The 17,927-nt window shown below is 38.2% G+C and overlaps 1 protein-coding gene across 2 annotated transcripts in view; it reads right to left on the reverse strand.

The window, feature by feature from the left end:
- Nucleotides 1-16,225, reverse strand: part of LOC110030589 (NEDD8 ultimate buster 1) — a 17,972-nt gene extending 1,747 nt beyond the window's left edge. For both annotated transcript variants that reach the window (XM_020733367.1, XM_020733366.1), the window contains exons 1-8: nucleotides 15,861-16,225; nucleotides 14,351-14,473; nucleotides 14,152-14,248; nucleotides 14,012-14,047; nucleotides 13,739-13,926; nucleotides 13,497-13,599; nucleotides 775-956; nucleotides 613-690 (exon numbers count right to left, since the gene is read on the reverse strand). In XM_020733367.1, coding sequence (XP_020589026.1) covers nucleotides 613-690; nucleotides 775-956; nucleotides 13,497-13,599; nucleotides 13,739-13,926; nucleotides 14,012-14,047; nucleotides 14,152-14,248; nucleotides 14,351-14,473; nucleotides 15,861-16,189 — 1,136 coding nt within the window. In that variant the 5' untranslated portion in view covers nucleotides 16,190-16,225. The remainder of the gene's footprint in view (nucleotides 1-612; nucleotides 691-774; nucleotides 957-13,496; nucleotides 13,600-13,738; nucleotides 13,927-14,011; nucleotides 14,048-14,151; nucleotides 14,249-14,350; nucleotides 14,474-15,860) is intronic.
- Between the last annotated feature and the right edge of the window lie 1,702 nt (nucleotides 16,226-17,927).

Below are 17,927 nucleotides of genomic sequence, written 5' to 3' on the forward strand. Positions count from 1 at the left end.
TATATATATATATATATCAAATGACAATGTGTCCAGTAAATGGACTCCTTTAAATTTTTACGTATTGTCTCGATAACTAGTGGCTCATCATAAACAAAACAAGGACACTTTATGCAGATTGTATAGATGTACTACAATGAGAAAAATTAACTCCACAAACAGTTTTGGGTCAGTTAGGCTAGCACATTCCAAAGGCTGAATCTTTGATGGTCCGTTGGTCTTCATTGGAGTTTATATATAGGAATAAATATAGCTTAAGCACAAGAAAATACACCATTTTCATTTATTTGAAGCATTAAAGGATTCTTGCATCATTCATTGGATCGGTACAATGAAAATGATTTTTAGAGGCTGTAATGTAATAACGCAGATAACTGCATACATCATCATATATGTACAAGAACTAAATGCTAGATGAGAAAGTTGAACAACTTCAAGCTTAATGCAGAACAAATTGAGTAACGAAAGAAATATTAGAACAATGGTCAGGAAAAAATACATAGTATTTTCCATAAACAAAGCAGAAATGAGAAACCTGATAAATAATTTAGATATAAATTGTATGAGTTTGAATTCTGAATAGTTTGTCATCAGTTGAACACAGTTTCTCACCCCATGGAGGCCAATTCATTCAATCTTTGTATGCTGACAGGCTTGTTATTGGCTGTCATGCCATACCTCTTCTGTTCTCTGTCATATAGACTCAAACAAACAGAAATCTATTTAATGATAAAAAAAGGGTGGAAAAATGCAAAAATAGGTAAGAAGGATCACATTATCTCATTTTTTCGCTGAATGTCTTCCTGATGTCTGCAGGCTTTTTTTGCACGCTCCTCAACTAGAAAATCCACAGCACGCTGGATATCTTGACCACTCATTCTTAAAGCCCTCTTCGCTTCTCTTTGTTTGTAACCCATGCTCATGAGCAATGATAAAGCCTCATCTAACACTTGAAGCTGAAAAAGGAAGACAAAAATGCCAGGAAATTTTAAGGTGTGTGGTCGCAACACAACATGTTCACTCACTTCAGTTTGAAGATCAGTTTTTTTTTAAATTCAAAGCAAGTATTTGACTCACAGCTGATATTAAAGAACTGTATTTTTGGCATTAAAATGATGACTTGATGCCCAGTTAATCAAATACTAGACCAATTAAGTATTTCTTAGGTTGTGTAAGGGACAAATTGTCCAATTATAAGGCTTCCTAAAAGGCCTAAATTAATCACTTAATTAAACTTATAAGAAAGTTTCTTTGCCTAATTTGCCTAATTTATTTTAAAGCTATATAATTTTAAAAAGAAATCATAAATAATAAAAGAGGAAACATGCTTTACTCCCTCCATCTCTCTCCCCTCTTCAATTATCTAATCAAAATGAAATTACTTATTAATTTATCTAATAACTAAATATTTTTAAGATTGAAACACAACCTATAAGAACAAATTAAAGAAGAGTAGCCCTCCTCTACCTCTACAAATACCATCCAGGAAATTAGGATTGCATTGAGGAGACAGAGACACCAAGCTAAAGGAGAGAAAACCTTTCAAGTTGGCAGCTAATTCCTGCAATCGGAGAAGAACGGAACTAGACACCTTTGCTTTATTTATCTATTTTCTATTTATTTTCAGCACATTTCCTCTTATCCTACATTATTTTCTAGGCATTTCCAATATGTGTTATATTAGGTTTTGTATTTAAAATTTTTGGCTTCAATTTGTTCAGAACAACTGCAGGCATCTCCGTTTCTCCCTTCTAGGGCAGGTATCTAAGGGTCTGAGTAGTGCTCTGGCTATATCTCACTCTAGATGTGGTGATTATCCTTCCCCTACTCCGCATCCTTCTCTTACTCCTCCGCTTCCTTCCCACATCACTCTCCGTCATCCACCCTTGCTGCAGCCGCCCAGAACAGCTGCCTCCCAGCTGTTTTCTGCAGTCCCAATTTGCTGCAGCCGCCCAGGACCAGCTCTTCTCCCCTCTACCGTGCTGCTGCCCTTCAGAAAAAGCATCCCGCCCCTTTCACCTTGCTTCCGCCTTCCAGGAACCGCACTCCTCCCCCATACACCTTTCTGTCACCTTCCAGATTGCATTCCCCGGTTGATTTCTAACTATTCCAGCTATCCCTCGGTGCCGCCACGCAGAACCATCTTTCTGCAGTTTCCCCGCTGCTCCAGCCACCCAGGCTTTCTGCCATCACTCTGGACAGCAGCCTCCACCTCCATCCATGCTGCTAGCCACCTCCCCCATGCCGTTGCCACTTCCTCCTTGCTGCCATCATCCAGGAAAGCCCTTCCACATCGAGCTCCGCTGCTTGCTTGCTATCTGGGAAACTGGAAAACAGTCTTCTTGTTGTTTCTGCTTGTCAATCGTCCTTTTCCACCACTCAGCCAACTTCTAGACGCTCACCGGTCACCACCACCACCACCCTTTGATTCAACCCTAGTTGGAGATAGTGTCATGTTTGTTGCTTTTCTATTTAATTTTAGTAATAATATTTGTTTTTCCCCTTGTTGTTGGTCAACTCCGGTATCATTTGGTATCAGAGCTATCCGATTCACGGGTTACCTAAATCCATCAATACCTAACTCATTCTCCACCCAAAACCCTTCCCCTTGCTGATTTTGCACACCAACCCCTGAAAACCCTTTTTTTTTCCTACTCTAGATCACCCCATACACTTCCTTTCACCCTACAAACCTAAACTCTAATCACGCCAACAAGTAGACAATTGTCGGAAACCTAATCGGGAGGAAATGACACAATGTTGCTTATGAGACATCTGCAAAGAGATGTTTAGAAACTTTCTATGAAAATCCACCAACTGCAATAGGCTTGCCGCATTCGAGAAGAGACAATACAGAAGGGTCACCTATAGCCATAACGGAAATTCATCAAATCAAACTATGAAGCACCACTATCTCTAAAATTTGACATGAAATATCAGGGAAGCCAAGAGTTTGAAGTAAATGTGGGATCCAAAAGAATTCATTGAGTGGTTCCAGGTAGTGGAACTAGTCTTTGAGTACTAAGAAGTCCCATCAGATAGAATGATAAAGCTAGCTACATTAAATTAAAGAAGGGTGGATTTTTGTGCATCGGGAAGGGAAAAAATCACTACATGATCCAAGATGAAACAAGATATGCACCGCTAATATCTATAAGTTCATTACAGACAATAAATGTTCTTTAGACTTCATGAATTGTAGCAACCAAATCTCTCATTAGACGAGTACACAATAGTGTTCGAGCAGCTTATGTTGAAGTGTGGGCTAGTGGAGCTTGAAGAGAAAACTATAGCTCGATAGATGAGGGGATTGGGATCGTCCATTGGCAATGTGATACATTTACAATCCTATTAGACATTACATAATGTTTAGACCCTAGTTTCAAAAGTGGAGAGACATCACCGATGACCGCCACATCTTATAGATAGAGTTCAACCACATGATCAAGTAGTAAGAGTACACCCAACAGAACATCCAAGCTGAACCCACCTTGGAGTGCACCCAACCAACATTCCGAAATTCATTCCAACCAGAAAGTGTTTCAAGTGTCAGAGATATAGGCATATTGAATCAAATTGCCCAAGCAGAGGAATGGAGAACAATTGAAAGAATGAACAGTGCCAGGAGAGGATGAAGACTCCAGAGAGAAGTCTCAACTTTCAACAGAGGAAGAAACACTAGTGATTCAAGCTGAGCTCATGAGAGAGACTCCCAATGGATTAGCGTTATTTGTTCTAGAAGATGGTGAGTTTGATGAGCTAATAATACATTAAAAGGGACAAACCCTGTTGAAGGGATTGTCAGGCATCATGACCACGGTTTACCTATTGGGTGGTTGCCACTGAAGGTATTCCAACATGCCATTGATTTCATTGTAGTGTTAGTTCATTTAGACGAATTTATTTATCAGACACACTCAGTCAAGTACGAGAAGTGAAAAATAAATTATAGATTTAATGACTTGAGAGTTACTGTGAAAATAAACATCTATATGCAGCTCTGGCTCTAGTTGTGCCAAAAGAGGAAATAAATTTATTCTATCAAGGTGTGCTTTAGAATGACAACTTATCTAAAAGTTACAATAACTCCACCACTTTCAATGTGATCGACCTGACATCATAATATGAAGAGACAGAAGCTTCGACAGATGAGGTCAAAGCTCCCACAAACTTAGAAAACTGACGCAGTAGCATAAGGGAAATCAACACCATCTAGTTGATAAAAAAAATGAAAATATTCGGAGTGATGAAAAAAGGTGAATTTTGTTTTTGTTTTCAATATTAGGGACCACGATAATGCAATAAGACACTATTCAGAGAGATGAAGGAAGACGTCCATGTGGAGATAGAGAAAAGAGTCAAGCATTAGAGGTCTAATTAAAATTAGGGGTGTCAAATTGGGTTTGCAGGCCGGGTTCAGGTTGGACTTGAAATTGATCATACCCGAAACCATTTGACTTGAACCAGACTCGAATATTAAATGGGTCAAAAAGTCCAACACAAACCCGACCCAGCTTCAACCCAACGACCCGAACACAACCTGTATAACCAGTATAACATAAAGCATAACAGTTATCCGAGTCGATTTCGAGTCAAATTTGAGTTCATTTCAGGTTGGTCGGTTGATTTTAAATTAGTAGGTTGGTTTTGAGAGATCAACTAAAACCCAACATGAAAAATTATATGGATTAGGTTTCCTAACCTGAACCCAACCTAAAAATTATTGGAGTCAAATCAAATATGTATTTTTTGAGTTGAGTTCAGATTGAGTTGGAATGTCGAGTCAAATTTTATCACCCCTAATTAAAATAACTTTAGCTAAACTACATACCCATATAGCCAAGTGCTACTTGAGTACCACTATCAAACATTGGATCCCTTGAATATATGATTTGTCATCTGAGTTTGTCCAAAAAGAATTATTATTCACTATTTTTCTCTTTTTTTTTCATTTGCACTAATGGTGTTTCAATTTCTTGAAATTAAAGCATTTACTATTAGAATTATTTTTCTCTTACGAAATAACTTAGAGTTGAATGTTTAGAATTTCTATGCTTATATAACATTAATAAAAAATAATTTGAGGTTAGAACAAGCTTTTCAAACACCTTGCAAGAGCTTCACAAAATGTTTTCGTGTGCTTCGTATGCATTGAGAACTTGGGTTTTTTTTCCCTCCTTTGAAGGCCTAAGTTGCTATGTTCTATTCATATGTCACAAGAAAACCAAAAAATATATTGAGTGTATATGTAGATAAATCCTGGGTTTCGTAATCACAATAAACATTGATCACATTTTTTTAATAAGCACTTAAGAATTTTGAGAATAAGATCTAGGTTTCTATGTTCCAGACCAAGCGAGTGAGATGTATTCACAAATTTTATGTAATGCGTATTCATTTTGGAAATAGGTTCTTTCAACTTCACGCGAGGAAGTTCAAATTCATATATTAAACAATTAATGTTAATATCCTAGAATTCATTAATGCACTCATAAATAATATATATATTATTCCATAATTTTTGTGAGCTCTACTGTGGAGAATCTGATATGGTTATCCAGCTTGAATACGCAATAGAGATCGTTGGTCATTAAAGGCTTAGTTTGTTAGGACCAGGTTTCACATTTCATTGCATACAAACAATGCTTTATATTATTTTAATCAAATACAATTATCTGATACAACTCACTCCATATCTATAAGCGCTAAAATATAGATTTTGAACATAATTTCATGAAAAAAAGATGTTCTAAAATATTCATGATTTGAGTGCATAATTGATGAATATCTCGCTTAGTTGAAGAGATCTTTAATTATAAAGCATCCAAAACATCTTTCTTTGCACTGGAATCTTCATGGAAAGTGGAGAAAAAGATCGCATCCCACGCTTGTTTCCTTGGTTAAAATTTTGGCCATTTCTCACTAAAAAGAGAACAGATCCCCATAATTACTTTTATGATGATGTTATGATTAATTAAAAAAGCTGAAGGCACAATCTTTTCATAAAAGAAATATATTTTTTTCATATTTCATATTAAAATTAAAATTGATTTAATTTCACATTTAAGTGATAATTATTATGGAAATCAACTTCTGACAAAATGATGGTAGCAACATATTAATATATTAAAAAAAGAAGCTTCTCATAATTTGATGTGATCATATTCATTTTATAAATGAAAAAAAGAATGACATGCATTTTTTTTTATATTACAATATTAAAAAACAACTGCTGATATGGTAATTAAGCTGCAAGCAAAATACCTCAAATTTTTGCATGCTAATAAATCAATTTCCTTCTTATTAAACTCAGATTTCTGCAACAGGCTTTTTGTTTAACATCAAGCCACAAAGCATGAGAATGGATGAGTAGACAATTTCCCTCTTGCTTTCTTGTGCCACCTTACTAGCACACTTCAACACCCCAGAATTCCCTTGGAGCAATGAAAAGTCCCTTAAGAACGAAATACATCGCTATAACAGGGAGGAACCGAAAGTGAGTATAAAAAAATTCCTATATACTTGGGAGTAGGGGTGTCAATTCGGGTTAGCAGGTTGGATTCGGTTATGGTATACCTGAAATTGACCCGACCTGAATAGGTTCATCATGAACCCAACTCGAATATTTTACGAGTTGAAAATCTTAACACGAACCCGACCCGCCTTAAACCCGCCAACCCAAATCCGACCAGTATAACATGTTAAACATAAAGAATAACAGCTACTCGGGTAAAAATTAGGTAAAAATTAAGTCGATTTTGGTTCAAATTTGAGTTGACGGGTCGATTTCAAGTCAATTTAGGGTTGGTGGGTCAACCCGATCCAAAAAAATTAAACGGGCTAGAATATTTAACTCAAACTCGACCCAAAAACTATTTGAGTGAACCTGGTTCAGGATTTTTCGAGTCTGGTTTAAGTCGAGTTAGTGCGTCAAGTCAATTTTTGACACCTCTACTTGCGAGGGACCAATATGCTAATGTACATTTTTCCATATACTCAACTATTTTAAAAATGTTTAAGTTATCAAAATTATTAGGAATTAGGAAAGTCCATCAGAAATTAAAAGAGAAAATTTCTAAAACTTCAGCTCAAGTCCCTTAACCATGGAAGACTTTGTAGGCTCATGTGGAGTCCAAATATAACTCGTGTATTTGCCTCTTAACAATGTTTCAATGAAATCACAACTAGAGTCATCTAGAAAAATGTGTTAGCAAAATAACGACATTTGCAAAGCATTTATGTTTCTTCAGTTGTTATAATATAGCACCTAGGAGAATTTGCTAAGGCACTAAATACCATTCTCACAAGAAAGTGTGTTAAGGCATATTGAACTCCATAATTACACCTAGAAAATGTTGTGGCACCAATGCAATCACAAGGAACTAAACGGTCCTCAAATACATGTTTCTCAATCAATCATGCTCATCAAATATTTAGCTGTGATGCATTGAATTATTAAGGGAAATCCTCTACTAGTAAACGAGCTAAAATTCTCCATGGAAAGTGTGTATTTGCCATAACTTTATTCATGGCCCTGAGGACCTGAGACGAGTTAAATCATAGTTGAGGATAAGGAAACTCATAATGACAACTGAGGCTTATTGATTTAGAGCTAAATGTTTTAAAAATCTCACCGACTATGTGCTCATGGCAACAATAAACTCTCCGATGTTGCTGATAATTACAGAAATAACCGTGGCATGAAGCTATATCATCAAGCCAGGGTTCCCCAACTCTTTGGACAAAGGTTTAGCTCATAAATGCATAGAAAATGAAATCAATGGATCGTAATAAGGCACTATCCCAAAAATTACTCCCCAAATTCTTGAGTGTCACAAACACATATAGCATGTATAGATGACTGGCCATATATCAAATAGTTCCAAACATAATCCTTAACTGAGAGTCCTCACTTGAGAGAGGGAGAATTAATAATGGGGGCTTATGCCCAAAAGAAATCTCCTACTCAGATCTATTAAAACCTGAATGACAAGATAAAATCTGATTATATAATTTGCCTCCTGATAGGCACTAGATTTCCAACATAAAAGAAGGAGAATCAAGTGCGACACACATTCAAAACTCACATGCAAAAGAATTAATGTTGGCCAGAAAACACGATAATCAGAAATATTTTGTCGATATCATATGTTTCATTTAGTAAGGTTGTTCACGGTTGCATTGCTCTGAGTACAAAGTTGGTACTCTCACAGAATATAGAACTGCTCTGAAAGTATGCTCTTCATGGAAGATCCGGAGGAGAGAGCAAGGGTAGGGATTTCTATAGGTGTCTATCCCACATAAAACATAATTGTAGTACCACATATTCTTGAATAGACATGTAGCATAAATACATTATCAGAATGTTGAGATTTGTATCTAGTTTAGAGTCCTAATTGTAAATAGAAAATATAGAAGTCTAGAGAGTAGGGAGTTGTAAAATGCTGTAAGACCCTACATAAGCCCAAGTGATTAATGAATAGAGCAAGATTTTCAAAAGCAATCACTTCCTTTTGGTATCAGAGCTAAACCTATCTGTTTGAGGATGTCAATAGGCAAATAGAGACCCAAAGGAGGAGGCCAAGAGCAGAGAGGCGGACGAGGAGAAAGATGGGAGCTTCGTGACTGTTCTACGTTGTGACCCCGTCACTGCTTCCTATCTGCGATTTTGTCGTTGCTCGAGTAGGGAGAGGGGATACCAAGGAAGATGGGAGCTTTGCAGTCATTTTGCTTTGTGATCCCATCACTGCATCCCTAGCTAGCTTTGATCCTGTGCTTCGTGGATTACAGCTTATCAGTGTGAACCGGGAGGCAAAGCAACTTCTTCTGAAGATCCTGTGCACTATGCGATCCCGTGTACTATGTGATCCCATGCAGTGATCTCGTTGCTGCTCTTCCAAAGCGCAAAAGGAGCGGAAGAGGAGAGTTACGGAGGTCTTTGTGCATTCCGCGCTTCGCAGAATGAGCTCCTGCCGGAAGATGAGAAATTGGCGATCCCATTGTTGGTTTCTAGTGAACCTTAATGTCAACAACTGGAAGCTTCAAAAGGTTTTCATACAATGAGATGCTTTCGTTTGATGTGAAGTGGAGGGGAATTGCAGACTCCTGCTTGCGTAGGAACAGGGAGAGCTAGGTCACAATCATGAAAAAGGAGAAAGTTTTGGCTTCTTTGTGTCACACGAGGGACGAAATAGGGGTCTTCGCTTAGAACAAAAACTGGGAGAGCTTCGGATCAGGTATAAGAAGCAAAGAAGTGTTAAATTGAATTCAACCTTGATGATAAGATAGATCAAGATTACACCAGGAAGAGAAAGGAAGTCAAGTGTTACGTAGACTTGTATACTTGTGATTGAGGATGTTAGGAGACGAAGATAGTGCGGGCAGTAAAAGATTAAAACTTCTGGGGAAGATGAATTCTGAAGTTCTGAAGGTCTTGGTCGGGATCATACAAGGAGCTAGCGTCTAGACGGGAGCCACTACCTTAGCACGTGTTCCATCTCAACCGAGCGGACCTCTAGGAATGCGAGCAGCTTTAGTTGCCTCGAGCTCAAGTATGATGGCAGATGCTTAGAGGGAGACCCGTAGATGCTACAAATGTAGAGAAGTGGGACACTGAGCAAGGCCTGTCCAAAACCGCCCAAGGAGAGAGAGACATATGGATGTGGACAATATAGAGGTCGTGGTTGTAGCCGTGGAGGCCAAAAAAGTGGAAGATAGGGTACCAGACAAATTTGATGGCAGCGAAGAACGAGGGAGAGATAGGAGCGGTCTTTACAGATAAGGATCATGAGCTCCTTGAGATATTTAAGAGGACGCAAAGAGCGACATATGATATGACTTAGGATGCATCCACATTATCGTTATTCAAGGGCAACAGTGCTACTTATGCTCACTCAGCCAAAGGTACTCGTGATACATATGTTATTGCCTCTATATTCATCACAAGAGCACCACGCATCTTGACATGTGACAGGTTACGCTAGGTAGTTCTCTTCCTATACTCATCTAGTTTCATAAAACATTCAAACTTTTGATGGTACATCACAACCTGTGGTTGGTAAGAGTACAGTCAGGAGTACTGATTTTATGACTTTGTCCAAAATTTTACATGTGTTGTCTTTTCCATTGAATATTTTATCCATTAGTGTCATTATTTTTCAACTAAAATTTGTTGTTTTATTTAATATTCCTAAGGTAATCATTCAAGAGATGGAGATTGACCGGATACTTGGGACTGGCACGTGCCATAACAAACTCTAGTACTTGGATAGAGAGAGGATGAACTCAGCTCTGACATTCATGGTAGAGAGTGCTGGAGTACAAGGATCCGAGAGGAGTGTGGAGGGTGTGATGTTGCTATATCACAGGTGAATGAGACACTCTTCATTTAGTCTATTAAGTCGTTTGTATTCGTCTCTATATGAAAAGAGAAATAAACAAAAAACTTTTGTGTGATGCTTATGAGTTTGGTAAGCATACTAAGAGCTTTATGTGAGTTCTGGTAAGAGGAGTCCTTGTGTCTTTGATTTGGTGCATTTAGATGTATCGGAGCATTGTTCTACAACTTCGATGAATGGTCATAGACATTTGTGACGTTCATTGATTATTTTCCTCGTGTCGCATGGCAATATCTAGTGAGGAAAAATAGTAATGAACTTACTTGCTTTAAAGACCTTCACAGAATGATTCAGACTTAATACAGTGCAGTAGTGAATGTATCAAAGTCTGATAATGAGACAGATTACACCAATAAGGCATTTGAGGAGTACTTGTCAGCTCAAGGGATACAATATCAAATCATATGTCCATACACACTGATACACAAAATGCAGTAAAGAAGAAGAATAAATGCCTTATAGAGGTAGCACGAAGCATGATGAAATCAATGAATGTCCCAATGCACTTGTAGGGGTAGCAATTTTAACAGTTGCTGAATTGATCAACATAATGCTCTCAAGAGTGTTGGAGTGGAAATCTCCTTATGAGTTATTGAAAGGAGATAATGGCAGGATTCTTCCATTGAAGGTATTGGTTGTGTATGTTATGAAGGACAATAGACCATCAAAAAGGAAGTTTGATCGCAGAGCTGTGAAGTGTATTTTTGTGGGTTATTTTGCTACTCATAAGAGATATGTTTGGTGGAGCCCAATAGAGAGTAGATTGTTTATGAGTATGAATGTGAAATTTAGAGAATTCGAACCATACTACTTCTTAGATGTGATTTCACCCTTCGGTGACTTATCAGATACAAGGGTTATGAGGCGAGAGAGGAGCAGTGTTGGTGAGAGATTGTTACATGTGGGAATGGTGTCTTGTCCCGTTGTGTGGGAAGGATCTGCTAAGAAATGGCCAGACAAGGAGAAAACTGAAGTTAAGGAAGAGTTGAACAATGAGGAAAATGAGCCTGACGGTAGTGAGATTTAAGCTGAAGGGGAGTTGAGAGTGTATACAAGGAGGAGGAGGCAGAATGGGGGAACAATCTCCGTCGTGGCACTCGTGCCATCAAATCCCTTCCTGGTCTACCTCGACTCCTGATACATCTGCACCATCCAACTCAGAATCAAATTACACAGGTGATATGATTCCTATCCTTTCTCGTCCCACTCCCATGACTTTAAGGAGGACCTCTCGCAACAATTCGGGTTATTCTCCTGATTATTTTGATTTCTCACATTACATTGTTCAGTTTGTCTTATACTCTAACATATCACCTGTATACAGAGTATTCATTGCATCTTTGGACATTGTCTCTATATCAGAGTGTTGGCAGGTAGCTAAGAAGGATCCACAGTGGAAGACTGCAATGTTGTAGGAACTTGTTGCTCTTGAGAAGAATAATACGTGAGAGCTGGTGTTGCTATCAACAGGGAAAAAGGTAGTCAGGTGCAAATGAGTCTTCACAGTGAAGTAAACCACAAAAGGAAAAATTAATAACTACAAAGCACGATTGGTGGCTAAAGCGTATAGTCAGACGTATGAAATCGACAATGATGAGACATTTGCACTAGTAGCGAAGATGAGCACAGTTATGACTCTTACCTCTTTGGTTGTGAAAGGTAGATGAAGGTTACAACAACTGGATGTAAAGAATGTATTTATTCATGGGGATCTGCTGGAGAAGGTGTGCATGGAGATACCCCCAGACTTCAGTACAAACCAAACTGTGAGCAATGTATGTAGACTGAGGAAGTCACCGCACGGTTTGAAACAGTTTCCTCGAGCTTGGTTTGACAGGTTCATGAGAGCACTGGTAGGCATGGGCTATCAACAGATCAATGTCGACCACACAGTGTTCGTTTGACGAAATGGTGGTCACACCACTATACTTGTCGTGTAAGTGGATGATATAATAGTTACTAGTGATGATGAGGGAGAGATTACACTGCTAAAGACAAAATTGGACAAAGAGTTTGAGATGAAGGACCTGTGACAACTTAGATACTTCCTTAGGCTTAAAGTTGCACATGGAGCAGAGGGGATTGTCCTATCTCAGAAGATGTGCTAGAAATGCTCACAGAGAGACATATTGGGATGCAAGCTTGCAGTTTCACCAGTTGATCAGAAGGGAAAGTTGAGTGCAAAGGCAGGTGAGTCAGTTGATCAAGAGAGGTACCAGAGGTTGGTAGGTTCTCTTATCAATCTGAGTCACAGTCATCTCAATATATCATTTGCAGTAAGCGTTGTGAGTCACTACATGTATGATCCGAGAAAGAGCCATAAGGATGTTATGTATCAGATTCTGAGGCACCTAAAAAGTGCAACAAAGGGGTTGATCTTCGGGAATAATGGGCATGTAGGCATTAAGGGTTATTGTGACTCCGACTCGGCGAGTTATGCTGATAACAGAAGGTCCACATATGGATACTGTATGTTTGTAGGGGGCAACTTAGTCTCTCGAAAGAGTAAGAAACAGTTGGTAGCAATGAGGTCAACAACAAAGGCAAAATATAAGGCCATGACCTTAGGAGTTGCAAAGAAGATGTGGTTGAGAGCTTTTTTGGTAGAGCTCAAGGTGGACCAAGAAGCTCAAATGAAGTTGTGGTGCGACAAAAAGTCAGCAATCACTATTGCCAACAACTAGGTGCAACACGATATAACCAAACATGTGGAGATTGATAGGTTCTTCATCAAGGAAAAACAAAATAACGGACTACTGGAGCAACATCATGTAGCCACTGGAGAGCAAGTTGTTGACTGTCTAACAAAGGATTTAGCTCATTAGATTTGTCTAATTTATGTGACAAGATGGGCTTAGTGGATATCATTTGCTCATCTTAAGGGGGTGTGTTGAGATTTGTATCTAGTTTAGAGTCCTAATTGTAAATAGAAAATATAGCAAAAACATAGAGAGTTTTTTGTAAAATGTTGTAAGGCCCTATATAAGCCCAAGTGATTAATGAATAGAACAAGTTTTTCAAAAGTAATCACTTCTTTTCAAACAAAGCTTTATTCAAAAGCAACTTACATTATGTGTACAAAAAAGATATTATAGGAACCTGATCAAATTTAGACTTTGCTGCGCTCAGGGATTTGTAGGCTTCTACATGGTTGCCACTATAGAAAGCCACCACACCTTCCAGAAGTTCAAGCCTCACGTATCTGCTTTACAACATAGCAAAAGAAAGAAAATGAAAAATGCAGATTCAATCTAGATGAAAACCAAATGTGATAATTAGACAAAAAAAGATGAATCCGAAGAGCATTTATGAATTTATTGAAAAAAAAGAAAGAATCTCACAGTGCAAGCTCTGCAGGGCGACCTGCTTGGAGAAGTCTAAACCGACTATTATCCCTGCCATGGGAACGTTGAAACCCTTCTCTAGACTTAGCAAGACGTGTTCCAGCCATTGATAAGCATGAGATGTCCCTTAATAAGAAGTAACACCAGACCGTGTCTAGTTGAAGTATTGGTACATTGTCAATCATCTGGTGTCATCAGGACAATGTTTAAAAATAACAATAACAATAGTAATGAAAATTAAGTTGTTTAATACTGATATGATTGACCTACCTCAATAATTTTGGGATCACATAATGAAAAAGCTTCCTGCAAGTAGGATATTATGCTATATAAATGAGTTAAAACGGAGTAGAAACCTTGACTATCTTTAAACAGAATAAAGAAAGAAATAAAACTAGAACTTCAGGAACCTCAGCTATTGAGAGAACATCAAGTGCGTCTTTAAATTTCTGCTTTTTTATTAGGCTTTTTGCCTTTTCGTGGAGCATTAAGCCCATCATCACTGCCCTGGAAAAGATTAATAGTATAAATCAGTAAATAGACTTGAGATAAAATTGAATGGGAGCCCTACCAGCATCTTAGAGCTTGATAAAAGATACAGAAATACACCGTTGATCATTTTCGGATCCAAAATTCACTTTCTGGCCACTTTGATTCTCAAGTTGAAGATTAAAATCTTCCACTGGAAATGAACCATCTGCATGCCTCTGAGCCAATGCATGTGCAGCAGCCCTGCTCAAGAACATGGGTTCATCAGCACATGCATCCTAGCCGTTTTAAGTTTTCTGAATTCAAAATGTTCATTTACAGATAAGGCCCTAAAAGTAAAAATGGGGAAATTTTCAATATTATAAAAAATTACAGGGAAGCTACATTCATTTTCAGTTGGGGAACAATTATCTACCTTCTTTGACTGATAAAACAAGCTAGAAGAAACAGGATGGCTATCAGCAATCCTATCTTGGCAGACGATTGAAGGAGTTTCTCCATGGATCTTATATGCTTTATCATCACGATCATCATTATTAGCTTAATCCCAAAATTTTGGTCAGTTTGATAAATCCTATTTTTTTCATTTATTCGTTAGTGTAGCAAGAGAGTCTAAAAAAATCCTTTGCAAATATTTTTGAACTTTTATCCATGCAACTATGGATTTATACTTTTTTCTGCCTTTTCAATCCTTCAACCTTATTTAATATACATGTCTAACGAGCACATTTTCCGAGCTTCATTGTATATGTTCAAACTACCAAAATCTATTTTAAACTATCTTCAAAATATATTAACTCTAGTCATCCCTCTGATGTAGTCAAATTCTACTTCTTAATTTTATTAAAAACCCATTGCAATATTCCCTTGTCACAATTAACCAACTTATCAACAATTGATTTATTGAAAAGAAACATACCCATCTCTAAGATGCATGCTCAACTCAAAGATGATTGCCCAGCTCACAAAAACTGGACCAATTTACGTGGCTTGTTTGATTCAAAAAACTCATCAAGGTCTGAAACATTTGCTTCAAAAGGGGAACTTGCTTCAAATGTATAAGTCCAACAATTATTGCCATCCTGCGGGACAATCATGCACAACCAATCGATGATCACATCCATCTGACCCTAAAAGTCATCAAGGCACCTGTTGAGACAGCCATCCACATGTGCTCTCCAGAGTATTGATTTTTGTTCCATATGTTTGTAATGGTCCAATCACATACTCACCAATATATTATCTACTTTGGAAAAGGTGCGGCTCTTCCTGTAAGCTGTAACACTCGGAACTCTCTAAGTGCAAGGGAGTTGATAGTTTTAATAATAAGAAGATACATATACTTCATGTCTTCCTCCATGGGAGATCTTTCTTCTTATCATGTAATTTTTCTCATTGATCTCATCATTAAAGTCTAGGCTTATACACTCAGATTTCGATTCAACAAAGCATGCAATCATAAACCTAATCATAGTTTGCATTCGAGAAATTTATAGAAATAAATAAACACCATCGAGATTCTGCAAAGAAGTCTTAAAGGAAACAGAAATTGCGGGTATTCAACAAAAAAAAAAAATATATCATTGAATAAAGCGAAATGAAGAAATGAAAAACAGAGAAAGGCAATTGCCTAATTCTAGATAGCTTGCTGGAGCGATCGGCCTGTGCAGCCTCCTCGTCCTTGAGAGCTTTAACACTGTCGGGCGAAGTAGCGCTGGCGAGTACCTTGGAGTTGTTCCGCAGGCCGAGCTGCTGCAGTGACTGAGAACTGCCGTCGTCCTTGAGGATTTTACCGCTGCAGATCAGGTTGATGCAGTCGGGAGAGCCACCCGATCGCCGTGCAACATCCTCCCGGAGCATCGGCAGCGTCCAAGACTCCAATTGCACCTCTAGAACACCAGTCCATGTCCCCGCGATCTTCAGCTTCGCCGTTGCCGGGGCTTCCTTGCCTGCCTCCATCGATCGTGTGGGTTGGTTAGTTGGAGACCGAGTGCGGAAAAATGAGACTGTGTGCTATTATTTGATAATCTGATAATTATGTGAGTAATTTGACTTGCTCTTTACGCCAGCTTATTCAGAGTAGTTTTTTTTTGTGTATAAATCACATTCCTGTGTCTGATAAAATTATTTGGAGCAGATTATTCAGAATAGCTTATTGATAGTACAGAAACAAGTGCAAAAGCATACGATCATCACAGATCAGCTCCAAAAAATAACATACAATCCTCACACTCTCGTGAGTACCAGAAGAAATAAAAAAAAATAAAAAAACAAGTACAACTACAATGAGAAATATTAAAATATTTAATTTCAAACTCTGGGTACGTCTCTCCTCAGCTGCATTATCAACCTCGGAAAACACTGGATTCCCATGACAGCTGGGATGACTCCTGACAGCATAATATGTGGGACTATCAGTCCATCGGAAGAAATCGTAATGAGCTGAAACGCCCTTGGCACAACCGTAGAACTGCCTCCCAAAGCTATGAGGCCGACGTGACGTGAGCAACGAAGATGTAGTCCACAATAACACAAAATACCTCTGTCTGTAACTGATATCCTAGAAGTCATGTTGGTGTAACTGTGAAAAAAACAAAAAAAATCAAATGTCAGCTCAAGATATTTAAAACAAAACCAAAACTAAATGCATATAAATATTAACCTATAATCTTTTTAAAGAAAAACTTGGTAGATCAACAGCCATTGATAACATCTGTGATAGACTCCCTTAAAGCAATCAAGCCAAACCTTCACCATCATGATCTCCAAATTCATTAGAGTCTATATCATCCTCAAGTGATGAATGCCCACCCATAAATTTTGGAGGTTGCTCGAAGACATTCAGTTCATCATTGCCAGCCATACTGAAGCCTGTATCTGATCGTGAGGAATGTTTTCGGATGAAGTTATGTACTGCCATTGTTGCAACCACAATATGCACCTGCTTTTGGAAAGGATACGACGACATATCACATAGGATGACCTATTTCTTCTTCCAAACTCCAAATATTTTTTCAATTACCCCGCGTTTTCAATTACCCTCAATTACCCAGCGTAAAGATGAGTGACGTTTATTAAACATTTCATTTTGGCCACAGACGGTGCCACTTGCTCGCTCGAAATCAGGAAGATGGTATCTTGTGTCAGGATAGGGCTTCAGGTATCCCCTTTGCATAGGATATCCGGAATCAACTAGATATTATTTTCCTGGTACGAAAAACATTGTTAATAAAAAAATATTACCTGCTTAGATATACAAATTGCTAAAGCAAAACTAACTTGATGGGGGGGGGGGGAGGGAAACACTGCGGTCTTCACCGGAGAAAATCCGACAGTCATGTGCACTCCCTTCCCAGCCCACCATCACAAAAGTAAAACACATGTTGAAGTCGCATACAACTATGACATTTTGATTTCTTGAACCACTCAGACCGATTTATGCAACATTCTCGTGGTTGGGTAGTTGGGCATCAACATAGGTACCATCGATTGCATAAATATAGTTCTGTTCAATTGTCCGTTAGAGAGTAATAATATTATGAAATTATGACACTCATAGTTACCTTGAAATATTGCATGTATCGAGGATCGTTGGTAATTTTTTCTGGAGGGCTAGCAAATGATGGATCATCTGGTTTAATTATTTGAGCTGCTAAGCTAACAAGAGTCTGTATGCCTTTAGAAAAGCAAGGACAAA

This window comes from Phalaenopsis equestris, unplaced genomic scaffold (assembly GCF_001263595.1).
Source record: "Phalaenopsis equestris unplaced genomic scaffold, ASM126359v1 Scaffold000741, whole genome shotgun sequence".
NCBI classification, from domain to species: domain Eukaryota; kingdom Viridiplantae; phylum Streptophyta; class Magnoliopsida; order Asparagales; family Orchidaceae; genus Phalaenopsis; species Phalaenopsis equestris.